Source organism: Pinus tabuliformis, chromosome 3_2 (genome assembly GCF_031772625.1).
Source record: "Pinus tabuliformis cultivar Carrire ecotype Pingquan chromosome 3_2, CPIR1, whole genome shotgun sequence".
Taxonomy (NCBI): Eukaryota; Viridiplantae; Streptophyta; class Pinopsida; order Pinales; family Pinaceae; genus Pinus; species Pinus tabuliformis.
Genome location: NC_142302.1, coordinates 129,163,606 through 129,188,653, shown reverse-complemented (window position 1 = coordinate 129,188,653; position 25,048 = coordinate 129,163,606). Strand labels below are relative to the sequence as shown.

The window sequence follows — 25,048 nt, the reverse complement described above, 5'->3', positions numbered from 1 at the left end:
TTGATACACACGGATTACAAGTTCCAAGAAAAGCCAGGTATGCATAGTCTTAATGATGATTGTATGCCTTGCATGAGAAACAAGTCTGCAAGATTTCAATTTGAAAACATTGTCATCAAGCGAGGCAGCTATCAAGCGAGGCAGCCATTCAAGCGAGGCAGAGATTGGAGTTTGAGCAGCGCTAGCATTTCCAACCTCCATTACACTGAATCTTCATGGAGGGATCGGCAGAAAGGAAAGACCACAGATCAGGAAAATGTTTGAGAAACGAGCCTGAAGGTTTAGACATAACCTTGAAGAACAGAGAAGTCGAGCATGCATTTAAACAAGCTAGATGTTGGAATTTTTGCAAGAAGATCCAAGGAGGTCATGCACAAGTTACTAAGGAATTTGCCCTGAATTTCATAGGACTAAACTCAAAGGTTGGTATGTTGGAATTGCAGGTCTCACCAGACATGATATCCACAGTTACGGAGATTCCAAGTGGGCAAGAAATTTGGTTCAAAAATTTCAAATTTGATATGAACCCATGCAAAGAATTTCTAAAGCAGGAGTTCATTAACTCAGATTTAAGCAGGAGTTCATTAACTCATATTTAAGCAAGTATGTTCCTAGAAGTTATGTCAAAGAATCATATGCTCATTTGCTTACCTGTATACATAAGTACCTAACCTATGAAGGGAGATATAACAAAGTGTATTCATACCATTTTAAACTTCTGTTGCATTTCACAGGGAAGACATCTATTGATCTACCTTTTTACTTATTCCACAGCTTAAGTAAAATGTGTGACAAGGTGCAACTAAGAAAAGAAGCCTGTGAAACTTCATTGTTCCATCATGGCTTTGTTGAAAAGTGTGCAACAAGAAATGCTTGTTGAGAATGCAACAAGATGATGGAGCTTAGTGAAAAGAGTCGCCTTCACTAAGTGGGCCCGCAGGCAAATTATGGCGCAAGTTCTATTTTTGATCCCAGCAGGGATGATCACAGTATGGGTGATCACAGTATGGGTGATCACAATATGAGTGATCACAGTATGGGTGACCACAGTATGGGTGACCACAGTATGAGTGATCACAGTATGAGTGATCAAAGTCTATTTTTAGACTGGCTGTCAAAAATAGAAAAGTCAAATATTATTGTCTCATAATAATATTTGGACTATAAACTTGATCTTATTCTCTTGGAGCACTTCAGGATGAGCTACGGATGTGGTACATGCAGATCCCAGAAGGAAATACGTGGTTACCTATGGGATGACTAATATTTGCATGCAGGACTTCAGTTAGAACTCAAGTGAGTTGAGTTTAGTGGACTGGAGGTGCAGTTGATGGAGTTGTGTTCAGTTTAGCTTTGTTAAACTGGTTGTATTTAGTCTAACTGGAAAATAGACTAGAGATGAGTTGGGTGAATTAGTTATTAATTAATTCACAAGTTATTAACTCATAATTCAACTATAGAATACATCAGTTAACTCAGTTGCATGTCAGTACATGTTCAGTTCAGTAGGGACAGGTGTTAGAGGATCAGATTGCTATCAATTGTGACTATAGTTGTGCATGATGATTTGCGCAATCAGAGGGATTGAGTATGCCAATGAATTGGCCAATACCAAGAATTGTAGCTTGTGCTCACGTCCAACACAGTGTGAGTGATTATTTGCAGGTTAAATACGAGTTTGGTAAACCATTCTCATCAAATTCTTGAGCAGGTATTGAGCTATGGAGGCAAGCAAGCAGCGGGGGAGATTTGGAGATCAGATCTGAGTTGTATTGTGTGTAGCATGTGGAGATAGTACTGAGTACTTGTGAGGAGTATTGTACTATGTATTTTTACATGATTCAATCACTATAATATATAGATAGTTGGGGTTTTTAACGAGATGCTTTCCCCAGGAAAATACTGTGTTGATATGTGTGATTGATGCTTCTATGTACGCCTATGAATGTTTCTACTTCTGTAAATTGATGATCAACGTAGAGGAGGTTATGTATTATGCATGTTCCACTTATAAGTGTATAATCAGGATAATATTTGTAAATATGTGTCATATTATTCAAAATGTCTACATGGTATCAGAGCTAGATAATTGTAGAAAAATTTTCTACATGGTATCAGAGCTGCTTGATTTGTAGAAGAGATTTTTATAGGATATCAAGCGAGGATTGATCATCGGATGTACTATTCAGAAAGTGTTTACATTTTATTTCTTCAGGCAGAGTCTGCAATCGGGCCATGTAGCCTTTGGATTCATCCTTCTTTTGGAAGGTGAGATATCCAGTGAATGCCCATACAGTCGATCTCTGTACAAGAAATACTTTGTTCTCACGAATTCTAGATCGGAAGTGGTTGAGTTTTTGAGCTGGTGGAATTCGAATTTAATTCCAAAGCAAGAGATAAAACTCAGAAACATTCAGTGTGAGAATGGAGACAGTATGCCCTAGTATCTCACGAGGTTCACCCAATGCTTGGATGAGCTGGGAAATGTGGGGGTGAATTTCGGATGAGGATGGTGAGTCTAGCACTCCTTGGTCTTCCAAAGAGTTGGCATTCCTATCAGGACTCTGTCAATGGTCGGGAGAAAATGCCAGGATGGGAGAGACTTTGGTCAGATCTTGTGCAAGAGGAGATTAGACGGAGCACCAGAGACGGTTCTTCATCCATGCAGGATGAGGAGAACTGTGCCTTAGCGAGTAAGGTGAAGAAGGGGAAGGAGAAGGTTTCTCTTTTCAAATCTTGTTCTTCCAATGATGGGAAGAAGGTTGACAAATCGAAAGTGTGATGCTTTTGTTGTCATGATGGAGACTTAGTGGTTGAGAGGGAGCGTATATTACCTCTCAACATGCAGAACCAGAAGAAGTCTCAGACAATTGTGGAGGAGCCACAATTGGTGCAGCAGCTTCAGGAGGTTGTGGAGCAGCCACAACAGGGGAAGCTGAGATGAGATCGAGTAGAGATATCTACTCATCCAGAGACCTCCTGTAGGGGGAAACTTCGAGCCAGGTGGACTGAGGGATCGCATGCAGCCATACCTCCAGGTAGGAGGTGGGGTGATGTGGATTGATCGTCCCAAGGAGGAGGGGCAGGATCCTTGAGGTACCCAACCTCTTAGATGAGACCTTGCTACGGGAGCCCCGATGTGTAGTAGCAGGAACTGACTGATTGGGTAGAGACAGATGCGGATGGAGCGGCAGAGAAAGCGACAGTGCAGGGAATCTCGGGACAGCGCATAGCTAGCAGGTTGCAGCAATAAGAGAGGCACAAGTGTTTTGCACAGTGCTAGGTGCCACAAAGAGGTGTGCAATGGTGCGAGATGCATGGAGATGTTACAGTAGCGCAAATGTTAGAGAGGGAGCACTTGTTAGCAACAGGTAGAGCTTCAGCATCAGAGGATGTTTCTAGTCCAACAGGGAGGTCAGTTGGGAGGTGCAGTGCGGATGCAATGCTGGGAGATAGAACTAGCAGTAGCACAGATGCAGTCAGAGATCAAAGTGATAGAGGCTAGAGCAGTCAGATACTGAAGAGCACAGAGATGCATAGTTTTCAGTCGACATAGGCAATAGTAGTCAGAGACTTTGATGACAGAGCAAGTCACTACAACAAAACCAACGATTAGCGTCCCTTTGTACTTCTTTTTTTGCATCTAGAACCCATTTTTGGTGCTATTTGCATCCATTTATCAAATATGGTGCAAAACTTGACACAAAATTTGCATCAAGTTTTGCACCAAATCTTACACCAAGTTTAGCACCAGGTATTGCAATAGGTTTTGCACCACGTTTTGCACCAAATTTTATGCCAAGTTTTGTGTCATCCTTTACACCAGGTTTTGTTCCAGGTTTTGCATCAAGTTTGGCACCTAATTTTGTTTGACATACTTTTGCATCCTCATTTGCATCCACTTTTTGCACCTACACTTGCATCAACTTTTGCATCGACTTTCGCATCCTTTTTTAAATCATTTTTTGCATCCATTTTTTCATCCATTTGTGCATCCCTTTTGCGCCAAGTTTTACATCGTGTTTTGTGTCTAGTTTTGCATAAAATTTTGCATCTACTTTTGTTGCATCCACTTTGCCCTCTTGTTTGGCATCCATATTTACATCCTCTTTTGCATCTATTATTGTACCCACTATTGCATCTAATATTTTTGTGCCACAATTAGCGCCTAGTTTGGCACCTCCTTTTGCACCCACTTTTGATTATAATTTTGCATCCACGTTTGCATCCTCATTTGCGTCTAGGTTTTCATCAACTACTACATCTATTTTTGCATCCCTTTTTGTATCCAATTTTGGACCGGGATTTGCATCGGGTTTTGTGTCTCGTTTTGCATCTACTTTTGCATCGACTTCTATTGCATCCACTTTTGCACACAATTTTGCATCCACTGTTGCACCCATTTTAAATTTCACTTTTTGCATCCCTTTTTACATCTTCATTTGCATCATACTTTGATTCTTTTTTTGCATCTATCATTACATCCACTTTTGTTATGCCACAATTTGCACCATGTTTTGCACTCACTGTTGTATCCATGTTTGCTTCCAATTTTGCATCCATGTTCACATCCTCTTTTGCATCAAATATTGCATCTATTTTTGCATCCACTTTTATGTCAGGTTTATGCATTGGGTTTTGCATCTCGTTTTGTATCTACTTTTGCATCTACTTACATTATATCCATTTTTTGCATCCAATTTTGTTTTGCCTGTTGCATCAATGTTTGCTTCCACTTTTACATCCATTTTTGCATCTTATTTTGCATATTTTTTGTCTATTGTTACATCCACTTTTGTTGCACCATATCTCGCGCCTACCATTGCAACCACATTTGCTTCCACGTTTGCATCCCCTATTGCATCCACTTTTGTTTCATCCATTTTTTCATATACTTTTGTTTCCGTTGTTGCATCCACATTTGTTTCACCACAATTTGTGCCAAGTTTTACACCTACCATTGGACCCATGTTTGCTTCCACTTTTGCCTTCATGTTTGCATCCAAGTTTGCATTGACAACTGCATCTACTTTTGCATCCACTTTTGTGTCAGGTTTTTCATGTTGTTGTGCATCTACTTATGTTGTATCCACTTTTCATCCAATTTTACTTCTATTGTTGCCCCCATTTCTATGTTCGCTTTTGCATCCATTTTCCAACACTCATCATATTTTCTGAATTGATGATATTCCTTATGGCATTGACAATTATGAACAATTGATGACAATGTCAATAATATTGACAATGATGAAAATGAAGATGATGGCGATGACATGAATTGTGATTATGATGATAAAGACGATAGTGGTTACAATGACAATGATGATGATGGCAATGATTATGATGATGATGATGCTAATGACGTTGGCGAATCTTCCCAATTTTAGATGTTGTCATTGTCATAATCATAAGCATTATCTTTGGTGTCATGATCATCATTTTCATCTAGGTCATCATCAAAAACAATAATGGCATGAATGATGATGATGCATGATTACAACAATGTCGATAGAAATTACATTAATGATGATGATGGGGATGATAAAAATGACAATGATGATGATAATGGTGGTGATGATGATCATCATCGATCATCTGTCAAAAATAGAGTTGTTATTTCTCTTACGTATATCAATGTGTCCTAAACAACCCTTTTCTAGCACTGATCACATTTTTTGGGTTGATGATATTTCTTACAACATCTACAATTATGAACAATTGCAAACAACGTCCATAATGATGATGATGATGGCATGAATGGTGATTATGATGATAATGTAATGATGGCAATAACAATGACAAGGATGATGGTGATGATGATGACAATGATTATGATAATGAGAATGACCTTACAATCTTATGGATTCGTGAACAATTACTAGTTTCAATACCATCTTCTGGATACGTATTACTATCATACTTTTTAAATTTTCTGTCTCTCTTGAGGTATCTTACTATAATGGTGTTATCAACACTAGAAAGATATCTTGTTGTAATGGTGGTTCTAATGTTAGCACTAGCAAAGTTTAGTAGGGAGGATGCTACTACAAGAGGAATTCCTTCTAAGTGACTATGGCATTCAAAATGAGGCTTTATGGGCTGCTTGTTAACACATGTTCTCATGCTCATATAAAATTAATGTGAAAAGTTGCTTCAATTGGTTCCCATGCATAATTGATATTGATAATGGGGTGGTATAAAATTGTAATGGGCATATCCGTTAGTTAGTTATGATGGGTCAACAACATTGAAACCATCCAAGTGACATTTCACCTTGGAACAATCGTCGCTCGTGCGAAAACACGAAGTTTATGTAAATGAAAGTTGTGATTGTAGTGGAATTAAAACCATCGAGAAATATCAAAGAAGACGCTGCCTACCAGTTTTGAAAGACAACCAAGGCATTGAACAACTATTTGCGTTAGGATGTAGTGAGGGAATCGAAGGAAATTTGGCAGCCCTAAGTTGCCATTACTATTGCCAATCACACATTCAATAGTAACCATAAAAGGTAGCCACATATAAACAGAACCTCGAGGTGTTGACAGTCAGAATCTATTGTAATAGCTTTGACGTATATATAGTTTTGTGTTTAGATGAGAATGAAGTGGGCTTCATCCAGGGTTCGGCTCAATCCTCGTCCATTCCATGCAGTGGTGTTTAATTCGCCAAGCAAGAGAATATTACGTGAGTGTTCAGAGTTAAATCAATAGAAATGAAGGACGTGTGATTGTCAAATTATTGCTCCTCCCTTATGATTGAGCGCTTGATGCGATGGTCATTATCCTTGGGTGATACTTTTATTCCCCATTTTCTATTGAAAAAGTAGCATTTTTCTGTTCGATTATGATAGGATTGGATGAATGCCGGTTTGGGTGGATGTAGACCCATGTTTTTTTGTGGTGATCTTCAAATGTCTTGAGGATAAGAAAAAAATCCTTGACCAAGGTCCATGGTTTTGGGGATGAGTTGGTCTTCTAGTGAAGCCATGGTTTCCCAACTTCAATCCTCTCACTATGTTGCCGATGACTACTCTAGTATGGGTAAGATTCCCAGTTTTCCCATTCACTTTACCCATCTAGATCTCTTAGAAAAAGTGGGCAATTTTATTGGAAGATTCGTCAAAGTAGACAGGGAAAGACTTTTGAAAGGCATTTTCACCTATGTTTGCATATGTGTTTAGGTAGATCCCAATGAAGTTTTGCGAGATAAAATTGAGCTCAAGTGGATGGGAATTGTGTATTCCCAACCCCTGGACTATGAAAATACAACTTTTCGATATAGGAATTACCAACAAGATAGACACCTTCAAACTGTCTGTCCCTTTCCAATAGGGGCTTCCTCCTTACAGTCATCTAAGAACTCTAGCTGCAGTTGGAGGGATCTTAAGGAAAGAGAGGGATCCAAAATGTAACACCCCTCCCTTGTGTGTCAAACTTTGCAAACCTAAGCTGAGAAAAGCTAGGTATGATGTGTAATATAAAAAGTAAATACATTATTAATAAATTAATCACTTGGAAAAGCAAGACACCAAGAGATGAGATTCTTGCCAAATCACATTGGTGAATGGGAAAGGATAATTCTTTCATGGTAAAGCTTCTCGATTTAATTCTAGATAAGTTGGATGGATTGGAGATAAATATCCATTGAGAAAAACATAAAAGTTGTGCGGGAGAGAAAGGCAATCTTCTATGAGGAAAATCCTCATGGGAGAGAAAGGTGAGCTTTTATGAGATAAGCCTACGCAAATGGATAAAAAGATCCATAAAAGCGAGACACCGCTAATGGAAACCATATCATGAAAGAAGGTATTAAATACCCATTGCATAGATCAATTGGAGGCGGTTGATCCATGGCAAGAACCTCGACTCGGTGGTGAACTGAAGAGTCATTTCTAGGTTGGGTAGCGGTGCTCTGTTTTCCAAGTGTCGTTCTCTCTTTTGATCTAGTTTGACTCACTTGCGTGGATTGTTCTGTATGTTGGTTTCTTACCCTCTATGTTATAAATTCCTTAGCATATGAGAGAATTTGCTTGAGTTTTAAATGCACTGCATGTGGCGTTAATGAGATGATTTTATGGATGCACATAAATGAAATTCTAATTACAGTCATAGTATGTGGATCTTATGTAGAATTGGTGTTAACCTGTCTTTTGTTAAGATAGTGAATAGTCGTGCTTGAGCCGCTATGCAAATTTGTTAACTATGGTTAAGGCTCGACTGTATAAACTATGGTACAAGTTATTTGTGCTATGCATCCAATGCTGCGCTTCTGATTAATTGTGCATAATCCCTAAGATACACATGTTAACGTGTCATGCAACTATGGCAGACGGATTATTGATTATGTATGATAAATGATTTTGTTTTGAAACGGTAGAGCCTATGGTTCGGGTTATCTAATATATGCATTATGCATTATAGGATGAATTGCATCCATTGAGGCGTTCTAATTATTTATTCGTATTGCATAAGATATATGTCGGTGGTACTTTCGGCCATGACAATAGGAATATGAACATGCTATATGGCAAAGCTAGTTATTGTAAATGGATGACCTGATCTCCATAAATGTTGGATTGAATCCTCAAAGGAGGGATACTCGAATGCGGGATATTGAATAATATTGATTGATTCCTCCTCTATGATGTGATGTAGGCATGGGTAGAAGTGCTTGTGTTAGCTTTGTTATGAGGTAGTTGTATATGAACGCGTGTGACAACCATTACATATAAATTTATTACAAGCTAAAATTAGTAAAGGAAACCAATATGTTGCCTTTAATACTGTGGCTAGGAGGTGTCTACTTAAAGAGGACCCAAAGTTGATCATAATTCATGGAACAAGGTACCAATCAACCTTAAGCACAATGCAAGAATAGGATGAAAACCTTAAGCATGACCACCAACTCATCGAATGGCCTTGAGGCTGCAATATGCAAGAAGAGGATGAAAAACATTGACTTTGAAAGCTTTTACAACTAGAGAACCTTAAAACCCCAACTCCCTCCTTAGGACAAGTGTATTTGAGTTTACCAAGAGTTGGCTTCCAACACACCCAACGCTCAATGCCAAACATGACATGGTACACTAAAACACAAAGACCGTAAAACCTTTCAACATATCGACAAAGTACACATTCTTCCTTGAAATACACATTCTAAGGAAACCCACAAATGACTTCTACTCATTTTGAGGATGGTACCTAAGTTAAATTGGATTGCATAGGGATTTCTTAACACAGGGTTCAAAATTATTACAACAATATACTCATTAATCACTAAATATGTCATTTGTAGGAATTGCAGTTAGGTGGGGAGGATAACACTCCTATCCATTTTTAAAGCTACACCCAATTAATAAGTTCTCCATATGCCACAATAAATGCAATTTTTATGACTATAGTGACACATCCCTCGAGATTTCCTTCCACACCAACACTTTTATCCATGAACTAAAGAGTGACTATTTCATTATTATATTATACATACATGTTAATATAAGCATTAAAATTTGTATTCCTTTGTAAATAATGCTAGTCCAAGAGATACATTTGATCACCTTGTCTTGTATCCAATATCCAATGTTGACCCCTATATCCTTAGATCTAGAGTGAAGGTTTCATTTCTAATGTTGTGTTTGAGCTTAAATTCTAATTAAGTATTTGGGTTAGCCAAGGTCATTACTTAACTTAATGGCTTTGTAATATACAATGTATCATATTTTTTTTAAGTTCAATTGGTGAGATATGTCTGGGGGATTGAACTTTCGATCACTTGGATACACAAGGGCTTGCCAACATGCTTTTTTCCAATTGTGCTACTACCCTCAGAAAATATACAATGTATCATATTAACATCCACTTAAACCAAATTGAATTTTGGGACACATGTCTCTTTGATGATGAAGGGAATCCAATTATGTGATGTCAAACACATTCCCTCACAAACACTCACAAAGACCCTACACTTTTTAGGGTTCGAACCTAGGTTGTCTGTTATGAAACCAACTCACAAAAAGATAGAAAAGATAGATCAACAACTTAGAAATCAGCCTCTTCGAGGGGGCAACCTCCTTTACATTACACAAAAGAACAATTATTGGATGATACAAATGACAAAGCCTCATTTCTATATATAGGAGTCTAAGGGGTCACAATATAATCAAAGTCAACATAACAATAATAATATAAGGGCACAAAAATAACAATAGTGGGCTTCTATGGGGCACAATAATAACAATATGGGGACAATAAGGGCACAACAATAACAGTAAGGGCCACAATGACACTAGTAATGGGGGAATCACTAGTGTTATAGGGACCTAACATTGTCTATATGGAAACATTGTATAATTTTGAATTTATTTATTGTAGATTTGTACATAGATGGATATTCCTTTCTTTGCATTTATCTTTTAGACTTCTTGCTTTCACCAATTGATTTAGAGCTTATGGAGTCTCAAGTAGCACCAATCCCCTTGCTTCTATTGGATTGAATAACATGATTTCTCTTTTGAAATCCATAATATCTCATTCACATGCTTCCTATTTCTCCCATAAGACTTTAGCACAGACTCCATGATCATGTTTGTGTCCCTCTTAATAACACACTCCTTGGAAGGGGCCATAAAATCTTTTATTAGGACTAAACTTGGATGTCTCTTCTTTCTTGCCCTTTGATTCTTCATTCAATCATACCACCCATCAACTTGTTATTTTTCCATTTTTCTTATAATGACCTTTGTTGTTGGGAAGGTGCCTTTCAAGTATTTTGTCTTTGCATATAGATACACATAAAGTATCATTATTTTAATCTAATGGACGTGGTTGTTAAAATCACCAATATTTAATTAAATATGCATTGTTATACCTTTGCTCAAGTCAACTTCAATTCAAATTCTAACACATGTGTGTATACCCTTCCTTGCTTAGTTTGTATATTGTTGTAAGTCCCCAATATATTTATGTTGGCTTTTGAAAGATCATCTCATCCACAAAATAAGTAGGGGGGATTCAATATTCAAATCCGGCAGAGTGGGGTTGAAGAAATGGATATTGAAGATGGATTCAATTATAGAAACTATCTTTTGAAAAAAGGTTAGTTTTGCCCCAAAAAGAAAGTCCCTCCTTTGAGACCTTGCCACAACTTCCATAGTTGTGAAATTTTACAATAATAGAACCTCTAGAGTAGAGGTTTACCATATACTTAGAACTTAGGTTGGAATTGATTTGATTCTTGAACTCTTTAGATGATGACTAGAGATCATTAAATACATAGTTTGAAGCGTTTGCTTGCAGTTATTAATGAACTTGTTAACCATCCATAGATGAATACTTCCCTTGCACATGTGCTTGATTTTGTCAATAATGAAAGAATCCTACTATGTTTTTGGTATATTCGACAAGACTACATCTTTAAAATAAAGAAGATTCAATTCTTAATGCTTTGCAATCCTGTAAGAGGGAGGGACAATCGAAGTCATGCAGGAGGAGGTATTCCCTTTGTTTAGCGAAACTCTACAGAGATAAAGCACTAAATGCAAGATTAACCCCTTGTTTATGTGATAATTAGGGAATATATATCTATTGTCTCAAAGATTAGTCTTATATATTCAAAAAGAATTTCTCATTTATTCTAAATAACACTTAACACTCTTTATAGAATAATTTCTCACCATTACAATCACAATAATCATTTTTCAAGGCAAAAACTACATCAAAACTTTTTGAATATGCAAGTAGATAATCTCCACAAATGAAGATGAAAACATATTTTGAGCATGTTTAAAGTGGATTAAAATATAATAATAAAAGACACAACAAAAATCTTGATACAATAATAGCTCAAATAATGATCTTTAACAAAAATCTATTAAAAATTACTATAAAATTATAAAATGAAATTAACATTAATAAATAATCAATTAATTTATATAAAATCCCAATTTAATCATGAATAATTACTTAATTCTTTAAGTTCCACTTCAAAGAAAGCATTGACACATCAGCTAGAGAAGGGTGCATTATTGTTTTGGAGTAAGAGAAAGGTGCATTATTGTTTCGGAGTTCTATGTCCGTCACATCAATATTTTATTTGATGTGCCCAATTAATTTTCCAAAGTAAAACTATTATTCAGCTTAAATAATAGAATGTATAATATTTCACATTCTATAAAATGTATAATATTTCAAATTCTTTGAAAATCCGTTTTACTGAAACACAAATATATGCCCGTCGATGACATGATCGGACGGTAGATATTCTATCCCGCCTTTAAATTCAAATCCTCTTGGTAGTTTGGCGCCATTGCGCGTATCCCTCTCAACGAGCTCAGTAGCTCGCATATGAACAATCATGGTTTGCAATCGCATAAACATTGCCCCAGAATCGATCCACGAGCCACCAGATCTCTCTCTGCACGACTTCCAACAGTTCATCTGCGTTTCTTCGTGGTCAAAACGATTTCAGAAAAGGTATTTTTCTGCAAGAGAGTGCTAAAATTGCAAAGCGCCATTATTTTCTTGTCGCCGTCATGAATCCTCTACGCCTTGTCCTAATGAAATTATTTAGAGTTCTTGATTGGAAAAATTTGCCATATTTCAACTTTCTGGAAATATTTCAACTTTTTGCCTTGCAGTTCATTCCCCAATGTCACTTCAGGAGCACGCAGGTAGTGATAAAACTTGGGTCTGGCATGCAACTGATTTCTCAGATGGGGAACTGAAGGAAGAACTCTTCTGCATTCGTCTTGGCTCTGTAGACAGTGAGCACTGTTCTTAGACTCTTCTAATCCTTGTTTGTATCATGTATGCCGATTTTGAACTCTCTGCTATACGGTCTTGTCATTCTCCTGTTGTAAGCAGTACTACCCGAGATAACTCAATTGACAAATGCCATTCCACTCTACTGCCCGAGATAACTCAATTGACGTATGCCTCATGAGCTGCACTGAATTTTTGGATTTCTTACTTGAACTTGCTGGTTTTTAAAGGTCTTCCTTGAACGAGCTCTGCAAAAGGTCTGTTATCCGGGATCTGTACTAATATAGAAGCAGAGTTGAGCAATTAGAGGAGCATCTATGCTTTCAAAATTACCCAAAACTCTCACAAGCCAACTCCGACTGCCACCGACCTAGACTGTTTCATTTATACTGTGATATGCCTCTCCTGTAAACTTTCATATTTCTTTTGAGTACTAAGTAATTATGAAACATCGCGGCAACTGTTGTCAGGAACGGTGGTGGGGAAGCAGTAGAAAAGATGGATTGAAATATTCAACGCCCACTTAGGTCATTACCTTGAGTATTGGGCTCTTTGAGAGCCGAAAACTAAACCAGCCTTAGTTGCTGCTACTAATAGCCGTGTGCAACCTGCCCTTTTATTTTGTCCGAGGCCGATAAGGCAATTTGGTGTGTACTTGATGTATATATACCTCAGCTCAAATATAATTTAGTGGCAACCAGTTCCCTCGTTTGCATAAGTTTGTTAGCGTTCTATAATTGATGTGACAGTCAAATGTTTTTGCGATAATTGGGGTATTGCATTCTTCTTTGATTATTGGTCTGTTTCTTCGCGCTTCCCCTTGGTTTCGTATTTGAGTGGAGGGAATATCGTTTTAGTGTTGCATATATCCACATTAATCACAAATTTATTGACCAGACCTCAAAGTTTTTGATATCAGAGGTTAAGACGAAACCATATTTTACACTCAATTGATCCAGTTGTTAGTAACTTAGTTGTTCGATGGCTTTAATGAAAATTCAATCCACCAGTTTCCCTAATGGCCTTTTCCTGTTCACTAAACTGCTAAACAATCATTCTAACAATCATTCTAGGGAGTGATTAGGAGAGTGCACTTAGACACTTGTTGGGAAATAGTAGCAGTTACACTTAGGAGAGTATCATCATGTGCTGGCAGCCAAACTTATAGCAGTGACTATGCATTAGAGGCCATTGCAAACCTTTCAAGGCATAGTGAGAATGGGTTTTCTGTAAGCATTGAGTTATATTCTCCGATGCTGTCAATTCCCTGAATGACTGGTATCTCTTTTCTCCCTTACAAGCGCTTTCCTTTGACACCTGAGTTTCCCCAGATCAGCATCATAATACGAGATAGATCTCTACACAATTGTTCCGCTGAGAATGTTATTGATGTCCATGTGACATTTTTGTTGTTTTTTAGGGCAGTTTAACTGAGAATTTTGATGTTCACGTGACTTCTTTTTGGGCAGTCTGAAAGGTTCAGTTCAATTCAACGAGTTCATTGCCACCAAAACTTAAACAGTTGAAAGCTCAAAAATATCTGCAAACAAGCTTAAATCCTTTTTGACACGAGTGGATATCTTGTAGGGCTCTGTAATCGTTAGACTGTTTTTGCAAGCTCAGTGTGGTAGAGATGTTGTAATGTAATGTCCTCAAGCACTGTACTATGACTATAAATCAATCTGCAGAGGATGAGCAGTTCTCTGTTCAGTTCCATATGGATCAAGAGGGGTGCTTGAACCTGAAACTTGCATTGCCAAGCGGTCAAAAACAAGTATCTCCTTCTCTTCCTACTAACATCCTGACAGAAAAGGCCAATCTGATGGTGAATCCATGCTCTTATGCTTTGTTAATACCAATACTCTTCAGAGAATGATCCCTTTAATATAGAAATTTGACCTTCTTTCTCCATGACTTCATCTTCTAAAACCTGTACTCTGTGCCACAAGTCAGTTGCCTCATTCCGGATGTTTAGAATAACCTGGTCTTTAGCTTCTGCTGCTTGCTTAAGCAATATATTCTGCTTGATCATATCACTCTTTTCGGCCCTTAGTCTGCACATTTCATCATGCATATGACATATTTTCCCTTTCAAATCATTCATCAGATTTTTGGAATGTATCAATTCAGCCTCAGTTTCAACCTTTTTGTAGTTGGCATTTTGCAATTGTCTATGCACTTGCAGGTGTTCAGTTTCTGCAAAAAGCAAATCTTGGTTTGCAACAATGGCTGTTAACTTTCGGGTTAACTTTCCCATTGACTCTTCACGTTTTGCAATCTCCATCTCAGTATTCAGTACGATGGAAGATTGTAGTAAATGATGCATCATATTGACTAAAAGTTCTAAACGCTCAAATCTTTACATTATTATGGTTTAAATAAATCTAACTTGACATTCTGTGATGGAACGAGCTGCCTATCTTTCGTGGCATTTTTGGGAAATTACATAATTCATGAAAATAGTGTTTTGTAGCATGCATTCCCATGTTCTTTGTTCTTAGATATTCTCTTCTTTCTTTTCCTTTATCTATAATTTGTTCGTAAACCATGATGACCCGAAGTTGGATACAATTGGGAAAAAAAGACTGCAGGAGATAATGGTACACAGAGGCCTTTTATGTACCAAATAACCTGTTGCTAAACTGTACATTCCATTGACAAAGAACTGCTACTATACCATCTTCTTTACTTCCTAGTATAATATCCATGTTTTCTTAGACCAGTGTTTTATCCACCTTGTGTTCATTTCAGGGGAACCACTACCAGGACAGTGCCGACTGGTTACAAGCTCAAGGGGAAGAAAAGAGATGAATTTCATAATCACATTCTGCTTTGAGAATGAGTTCTATATCTTGATGACTTTCATATAATCTAAGACCTCGTGGAGATGGTTTTTCTTTTTGGTTTTTTTTTCACACCATTGACAGACCCTATATTTAATTTGCATGTTTGCATTTTGAACTTCTACAGAATCCCAGTGGTATTACTAGCTTTGGGGCCTCGTCTATTTCTTCTCTTGGTTTTTTTCTTTTCAGACCTCTGATTCTAGGAAATCTATTGAGCACTTGTTAAAAGGAGGAAAATGATCTTGAACCAGATTCTCTCTTAAGCAAGAGAACGATACAAGTGCCTTGTGCTTATAAAATTTTCTTTTATTCTAGTTTAACAGATTATCATTAAGGTTGTCAATCCTGCATCCCTGCAGAGTTTCTGCATCAGGGTTGTGGGATTTTGTGGATCATGTGCACCAAATGTTCTCTAGCAAATAGTGCATCAAGAACAAATAATGCCCTGCGAGATTCTGTGTTTGTTGAATTAGATTCCAGGCTTCTAGAGCTTCATCCTATTTCACCCTACCAGTACTTTCATATTGCCTTGAAGCAAGCCCATGGTTTACTATTCACTATTCCTAAGCTTCATTTGAGTAACATCATAATGCTGCCTAAGTATCAGATGTTGCTGTCTGAGATCAGCCATTTCGACTCTAAGAGCTCTCAATGTTCCACCCATAATGATATTATCCTCTGTATTCTTGGAAAGTACCATCTGCAAGCCTTCCACTCTTTCAGCTAAAGAGCTCATCTGCAACGTGTATAAAAGGGCTTAATACATGATGTATTCTACCATTGATGCTAATAAAAATAATCCTTCAAAATAAAACTCTTAAGCTTCAAAATTACCTCCTCCTCTTTCAGCTGGGCAAGTGTTAGAAGATCCTCATTTATATTGAGGTAATCTGTAACATAGCAATTTAGTTGCCGTGTTTCTTTTTTGGCTTCTTCCACAGTTCCTAGGTCTTCTATTAGACCTTCACCTCGGGTTGGAATTTCTGATGCATCTTCAATGTGTTTTAATGGAGAAATCCCAGCCCACAGTTTTAACGATCACTACCCGATATCAGAATCTATTGGAAGCCCAGATATTTTATATGAGGCCGTTGATTTAGAGGAAGATCCGAAGATGTATCAAATTCCACAAACAAAGAGACTCGTGGCTTTGATCCGAAAACAGTAAGAACCAATTACAGTGATAACATAGGTTTGAATTTCTAGGCACTTGAAGCTTCATGAAATGAACAATGGAGATTGACTGCAAATATGAAGAGGCCCACCATGATGTTTAGAAGCCCCTCGAGCTTGAATCTCCCTTTCAAAATGGCCATACATGAAAAATTTCAAGCCCCTTGATGAAGCATCTTGAATCTCCCTTTCAAAATGTCTTACATTAGGCAGTTACAAAAAAAGATATATGCAGCCCATGTTTCCTGCTCCAGACAAGCCAAATCCCAAGAAAGCTTTCCTAACAACTTTTGGAACATTTTTTTTGTATCCTTAGTCATTAATTGATACATTTTTGGAATGTTTTTCTAAATGAGAAATTGTAGCTTGCCATTTCTTTTAATCAGGATATGAATAGTTTCTTGAAATTTTTAGTTTATTTTTGGAAAACAGTGTACAGTAACTTACAACTATACCTTTGACTTAGGTACAGTGCTATGATTGTGATTTTTATTTTTACAATTGTCTACTGGTTCCTATGCCTCACACTTATATCATTGATGGATTTGCCTAGAGAACCAATGAAAGCTTCCATCAGCCCCTGTTGCCTTTAGCTGGTCTCTTGCCTTTTACTAACAGACCTGGAGCCTATTCTAGCTTGAAAGAGCATTACGATGGACATATAACGTACGGAGTTGTCTCCATCTTTTTATAGCCTTTAAACTCTTCTTTACCTGTGAGTTTTCTATTCTTATCTGACATAACTGCTTGTGACCTTTGGGAAACGTTTCAACTTTCTCTTGTTGGCGTAGTAGCTACAGAGAAGGGTATTGTGTTTATGTTTCTCGAAGATACCTCTGCAAAGTCCATGAGTTTGGAAATTTTCATTTTAGTGAACCTATTGGCTTTAAACCTAGCTGCTTTTTTGGCTTGACAAGTCATCTACATGGGTTTTCTTGTAATGTACAAGTTATACATTAATTTGTAGTATGTACATGGGTTTTCTTGTCATGTACAAGTTATCCAATTAATGTATGGAATGGAATACTGTCAAATGTTCTTGGTATTTGCACAGTCATTGTTGAAAGCTTGATGGTTCATCTGCTTGAGTGATAGTAATTATGTGTTCTACTGCGTCATGGGAGTAATGACTGTGCTGAGAAACTTCCAAAATAAAGAAAGAATAACAAAAAAACACATTGTAGAAATATAAATAAGATAATAAGATTATTATAGAAAACTGTTGAAATATTATTATTAAAAGAAGATATGACAAAATGGCAGAGTCAGGAAGACGTCCCCTGAAGAAATTCTTTTTGCTGACCAAACAATAAAAGTCCAAATCATGTATATATCCACTAGGGTACATGTAGCTGTTATATAGCTTCATGTCCAAACATAAGCATAGTTTAATTGTTTTACATTTTAGTTTTTTTTTGGGTATATTTTCCAGTTAATTTTGCCTAAAATTTGGTAGGTATCTGTTGGAATTATAACTTTATGCACTCTACAATTCTGTGACCAGCTGAATGTCAAGCAATTGAACCGCGATTTAAATCCTATTTTGTCAGCAATAAGTACTATACTTTGTCTTTATTTAGTGTAGAGAACCAAGCACTTATTCACTTATCAGCATAGTTAAGACTTGAGTTTAGGGTGGCTTTAATTATCTCTGGTAATAGCAAATGATACGGAGGATTGTGCATAACCCACCCCCTTTTTGATTCCAATAAGCAGAGGTGGTCACTATGGTAATCCGATTTCAATTTGTAGTTAGAAAATGGGGTCACAACTTTCCATATTTTTTGTTTTGTTTTGTCTTTTTACATCAAACAATAGTATATTTATTAGAACCATAGTCAACTAAACAAACAGGAAACAATTTATTTGACAGGTGGAAGAAGTGATAGGCTTAGAGCAATTGAATTGTAGGCCATGCTTCTTGACAAATTGATGAACAGATGTCTCCTTACTTGAAATTTAGGTTGGCACCATGGCACCATCCTGTCCATCATTATACACTAATCTTGTCATTATCTTCTTCACTGTGAATGACTGGCCTCTTCCCTGCAAATAGATCTGGGCATAGAGGAGCCAATCCAAGAACAGTAATCTCTAGCACAAGACAATATTAATGATCTAAATACCTAATCATGAAGCTTGAGTTTGATTTTTCTCTACTGGTTCTGAATCTCTGATTGAGGATCTCCCACTCGTCATTATCAAACCTTCTCCTTCATCATTGGCATCAGCTGCACTGCTGAGGTACTTTGGTTGGTTGTCATTGGACTTGAGAGCTTGAAGTTTCAAATGATTATAGTAACAGACAGCCAGAAAAGCCAGTCCACACCCACTCAAGTTTATGACTGTAACCTTTTCATTTATTACAGACAAAGATTATGTTATGAGCAGCCAGTCCTTGACAAGACCAGCAACATTCATAGTCAAGGCTGAAGTCTTTCCTATCAGAAGAAACACTGCAAGATTAAGAGCCAAGGCACAAGCAGAAATGTCATGTAATCCAAATCAAAGGAAGAGACCCTGATTATCAGAAATGGGTATTCTACTAAGGCCCAGGGGGTGCTGAGAAAAACAAGGCAACAAGGAGCAACAAAGATGTGATGGGATTCAACTTAATCCCTTTTGATGTTCGTGGAATTTGTATGAGAACCAATTGGGTAGTCTCACATGCAACTGCACTTAACTGGAGAATCACCTCCCATGCATTCATCTTGGCCTCCCCATAAGCTGAAATAGTAACTCCAATGGATATGGCCAACATATTGGCCTCGGGCTCACCTTTATAAGCTTCTTTCTTCAGGGAAACCACAATCAAATACACAACAATGGGAATTAGAGCTTTCAACATTTGAAATAATGATACTGAGAGGAAAACATAGGCAGAATTTGAAAACCAGAGACCCAAAGAATACACTTATCAATACTATGGGTTCAACGAGCTTGAAGACTCTTACAATAGCAACAGCCAGTGTTGAGTAGAAGCCCATGTGAATCATGGTGGGACTGATCACACTAAATTTGTCAAGCAATGGCAACTCTAATGGATATGGCTAACATATTGGCCATGGCCTCACCTTTATAAGATTCTTTCTTCAGGGGAATTGCAATCGAATGCATATCAAATGGGCACAAGAGCTTTCAACATTTGAAATATCGATACTTTGAGAGACATGCACCAAGGGCTGCATCATTTAGGATTTGTACTCAGTTTAGGTGTCATATTCAAGGGGAAGTTGTTATGCTTTCCACCACTTCATAGATTGTTAGAGTGATGAAACAAAAGAGGCTCCCTCTTGAGGCTAGATTATGTCATTCATATCAGCTGTGTTGTTGATGTCCTAGCTCAGCCAGGTCTTGCCAAAACTCTGTTGAGGTTCAAAATTTATTATAAACTGAAATGTCTTCACAAGAATTGACCTCATAAAATGCAATAATCACAAGATATGCCATACATGGCTGTGATTATGGCTCGCAAGACCCTTAGACTTTGAGCAATGAGGCTCGCAACATCACTTATGATTATGCACTCTACAATTCTGTGACCAGCTGAATGTCAAGCAATTGAACCGCGATTTAAATCCTATTTTGTCAGCAATAAGTACTATACTTTGTCTTTATTTAGTGTAGAGAACCAAGCACTTATTCTGCTCATTTATAGAAGGGACAATGGTTGTTTGCCTATGAGGTATAAGGAAATCCTATCAGATGTTTTGTATTTTCGTATGGAATTGAATCATACTCCTGCACACTGTAACATTCATATATATCATAACAAGTGAAACAACTCTTTAACAAAATGGAGAGGGGAGGTGCAAGTAAAACAACTCTTTCAAAAAATGGAAGCTCTCTCAAATCGGGCAATGATGACTCCAAGGACTGCCTTTTGAGTTCCTTAATTTCCTTCGAACTCTCCTCTCCTTTTAGTAGACATTTCAAGGGCAAAGATAATTGCATTTCTAGCCTTCCCATTTTTTGTTCCTTTCTTGTGGTGGTTTTCCCAACAATTTCCACCCTAAGTAGCGTTGTTGTGGACGAAGTTTACTATTTTATTATAAATGACATTTTGCTCCTTCCTTCGAACGTTTCGAATAGCTTTAGGTACCATTGTTTCCTTTAGAAATGACGGTTCCATGTTTAATTCGTTGTTTCGTTATGATGTCCTCTCTTTAACCGTGGTGACCTACGTTTAGGTTGAGATCAACTCCAATGGTTGATGGAAGAATGATTTGTCTAATTGTAGGATGTTGTCAATAGGTTTGTGCAAGGCTCTGTCTCACTAAGTGCCTTACGGAATAATTTTTACCCTTCACAAGTGGCTCCCACTCTCAACCCCTCTCCATTAAATCGACCCCTCTCCATTAAATTTGAACATGACATTTAATGAGTTAAATCCAACACAAACTACTTGATCCACACTAGATAGGTTTATTCTATTGTTAAATTTGAAAATGACATTTTATGGGCTAAATCCGACACAAACTGCTTGATCCACACTTGATAGGTTTATTCTATATATATATATATATATATATTTTTATTTTTTTTTTTTTTTTTATTTTTTTTTTGGTTACACTTAAACTACACAATTGTCATTGTTATATTTTTTTTAACTTTATTTTTTCTCACTTTAGGAGTTACTTTTAAAACAACGCATTTTATTTATTCTATTGTTGTATATATATTTTTGTTTTGGTTACACTTTAACTACACAATTGTCATTGTTATATTTTTTAACTTTATTTTTCTCACTTTAGGAGTTACTTTTAAAAAAACGCATTTTATTTATATTGGATATATTTTTTAATTCCATTGATTTGTTTGTATCATCATTGGTTGAAGATCAGCGAAAGTAATGTGGTGTCTGTGGCAGAAGATGAGCTAATGCGCATTCTCATATTGATGCGAAACTTTGTGCCTGGATATAAGCAAATTGTTGAGGGTGATTGGAAAGTGGCAGCAATTTCTTACAGGTCATATGATCTAGAAGGGAAAACTATTGGTTCTATTGGTGCAGGGCGTATTGGCAAAGAACTACTTAAGCGTTTGAAGGTATTCATTCTTAGGATCTAGTACTACTTCATGATGTTGCAAACTTCTTTTCAAAAATCAGTGCTCCATAATTCTTACGCATGCATGCTGTTTGTTTCAAAATTTCAATCTAATAATAATAAACATTACATGATGTTGAATTGAATTGCGTTCCTTTGTACAGCCCTTCAATTGTAAGCTTCTTTACCACGACCGTCTTTCTATTGGACCCGAATTGGAAAAGGAAACTGGAGCAACATTGGAGACAAATCTTGACGAAATGCTACCTAAATGTGATGTACTTGTCATTAATATGCCTCTTTCTGACAAAACTAGGTGCGCCTTATCACAATTTCATAAATAGTCTCTCCCATTATTCACTCAAACATCAATAGCACCTATATATTTTGTAGAACTTGTGAACAAAAACCTAATTATTGTTTCTCTTGCCCTTTCCTTTTGGTTACAGTAGGGGAATGTTTAACAAGGAAGGTGTTCTCTACCAAGCCTAGCTTTTCTCTCAGAATCTTAACATCCCCTTTGCAAAGGGTTTCATTAGAATGACAACAACCCGCATTTAAAGCATTTCTCCACCCATCCTAATTAGAAATACAATTTTGGGTTCTCTACTAATTTTCTCCACACCCATTTAATCTAACAATGGACATAGAGCGTGTATATTTATACTTGTGTGTTGGAAATACCATTTTATACTTTAATGTTTATTATTTTTGTTTTATTATTATTACTTGAATTTCTTCTTAACAAGTGGTTGTGTTTCTTTTGGTTTTAGTGAAAGTATGGGCTCCAATGTTGGCTCTCTTATTATGGAGTATAATTCATCTTTGAGAATTTTTCAATTATTAAAGTAGGTTAGTCAATTGCTTAAAATATTAAATTTATTTCAAAAAGTTTTTGTTACTTTATAGGTTAGACACTGGCTTGAAATATTAAACTTATTTCAAAATGTTTTTGTTACTTTATAGATAAGGTGTAGATTTCTTGGCTCTATGATGAAAATAATGAAGGGAAAATACATGTTAATATGTTACTTGTGCTCTTTGACTGAAAAATACACGGTGAGAGAAAAATGTATATTATGCTAATTGAGGAATGTTTTTCACTTGTCGAACTTATAGTATTGAATTTAACACACTAACACTTTACAACAATGAACTAACAATATTCATGATGAAAATAGCAATATGGAAGATTTATCTGCATAATGAAAAAGGCAATATGGAAGATTCTGATCACGTTCCAAGGCATTTCTTAAAATGTGGATGTGACAAAAGGTTGTTGTGGAAGTTGTTGTTTGTATATGGAAAATTTCTTGATCATTGTGTATAATCCTAATGTTGATAGATATGTCTACTAAATGCTTCCAGTTAATGGGGCATTGATTTGAGCATTCAATATATTTTTATTCTTTATCAAAGTATTCTTTTGTTGTATTTGTATTTTTCAATTTATGCCTTACGGCGTTTCCTTTGCAACATCTGGTGCAAATGCTAGTATATCTTACCTCATTTTATGGTTAACATTGTATAACAAAAACATGCGTTGTGTTATGTAATTAATACTAACATGTAATATTGATTTTTTTTTGTCAGAATGCTATAGGTAATGATTGCCAAGACGATGATCCAAATTATGTTCAACATATATCAGGAGATGATGAGGATGAGGATGAGGATGATGGTGGTGAAGGAGGAGATGATGATGATAGTTGCGGTGTTGGTGATGATGTGGATCAGAGTAATGAGGATGGTCAAGATGATCATGAGGATGATCTTGGTGGTGGTAGCTAGGCATGCACATGCATTGTTTTTTATGAAGAAATTATTGTGTAGAATGACATTGTTATGTTTAGATGGGTGTTGTGAATTTACCCTATATCAATGAGACATTTTGATTTTGTAATCATACGATGAGTTTGATTTATGTATGTTGTTAATTTATCGTAGAATAACGATATTCATGAAATATTTTGATTTGTTAATCATATTTGAATTTTACTTGTTTTGATTAAAAATAATACTGATTTTATTAGTATTATGTTGCTATTTTATACATGTTTTGAAAATTGTTAATGACACATTGTTATTTTTTTGGATGGATGTTGTCAATTTCTCTTAAATTTCTTTACAAATGATTTTGAATTGTGATATCTGCTTTAATGATATTTAGAAACTATCATATATTTCACTATGAATCTATAAATGAGGTCATATATGTAAAGAAAAATATACTCTATATAAGAAGTCAAATGCGGATGTAACCATGGATGCAAAATTGAAAGTAAAATTGGATGTTAAACTAGGAATTAATACAAAATGCAAACAATTGACATACAAAGTGTTTTAAATTAGAAGTGAAAAATTGTGCAATAGTTGACACAAAGAAGGGAACAAAACATGGCATACAAAAGGATATCAAATTGGGCAAAAACAAGGACACATAAATGGGCACCAAATTAGATGCAAAAAAAGACAACTAGATGTAAAATAAGATGCAAAGTTGAGCGTTAAAAAGAAGCAAAAAACGTTACAAAATATGCCAAATGATGATGCAAATAATGGTGTAAATTTGGGATGCAAACTTGGGTGCAAAAAAGGAAAAAAAAAAGATGTAAGAAAAGACATAAAACAAGATGCAAAATGGGGCTGAAAAAAGGTGAAACCAAGGATGCCATATTGGATGTAAAAAATGATTCCTAATCACATGCAAATTTAGGCTCGAACTCAGACACAAAATTATATGCAAATGTGGACACAAAATGAGGCAAAAAAAGATGCAAATTTGGATGGTGAAAACGATGTAAAACTAGACACCAAAAAAATGCAAAATTGGATGAAAAAGTCGGTGTAAATAATGGTGCAACATTGGACACAAGTAGACACAAAAAAATGGTGCAAAAAGGGGCATAAAATAGCTTAAAATTGGATGCAAAACTTGGTGCAAAAACAAATACAAAAGTAGACGTAAAAAATGGCTCTAAATTGAATGTACCATTAGACACAAAATAAGATGCAAAGGTGGACACAACACATGACTCAACATAAGATGCAAATATAAATGCAAATTTGGATGCTCAAAATGATGTAACATTAGATGCAAGAGATGGTGTTAAAAATGATGCAAAATTGGATGAAACAAATGACGCAAAATATGGTGCAAAATGAGATGGGAAAAATGGAGACAAATCAAACATAAATGTGGATGTAAAAAATGGTCCAA

General features: G+C 36.4%; 1 protein-coding gene across 5 annotated transcripts; it reads left to right on the top strand.

The window, feature by feature from the left end:
• Nucleotides 1–12,284: 12,284 nt before the first annotated feature.
• On the top strand, nucleotides 12,285–23,879 carry LOC149180146 (formate dehydrogenase, chloroplastic/mitochondrial-like). 5 transcript variants are annotated; one of them, XM_089418123.1, is made up of 4 exons: nucleotides 12,285–12,473; nucleotides 21,620–21,829; nucleotides 21,993–22,144; nucleotides 23,422–23,564. In XM_089418123.1, exons 1-4 carry the CDS (start codon nucleotides 12,345–12,347, stop codon nucleotides 23,429–23,431), a joined length of 501 nt encoding a protein of 166 aa, XP_089274249.1. In that variant the 5' UTR covers nucleotides 12,285–12,344; the 3' UTR covers nucleotides 23,432–23,564. The 5 variants fall into 5 exon arrangements, with proteins under 5 accessions (XP_089274249.1, XP_089274251.1, XP_089274246.1 ...); XM_089418125.1 differs by having other exon boundaries at nucleotides 21,993–22,101; nucleotides 23,422–23,551; XM_089418124.1 differs by lacking the exon at nucleotides 21,993–22,144 and adding an exon at nucleotides 12,638–12,763 and having other exon boundaries at nucleotides 12,337–12,473; nucleotides 21,651–21,829; nucleotides 23,422–23,879.
• Nucleotides 23,880–25,048: the final 1,169 nt, after the last annotated feature.

Coding starts and splice junctions, on each gene's coding strand:
- LOC149180146 (XM_089418120.1), top strand. CDS start 12,345: ATGAACAATCATGGTTTGCAATCGCATAAACATTGCCCCAGAATCGAT. Junction 12,474..21,619: donor TCAAAACGATTTCAGAAAAG/GTATTTTTCTGC, acceptor CATTGGTTGAAG/ATCAGCGAAAGTAATGTGGT. Junction 21,830..23,421: donor AACTACTTAAGCGTTTGAAG/GTATTCATTCTT, acceptor TTTTTTTGTCAG/AATGCTATAGGTAATGATTG.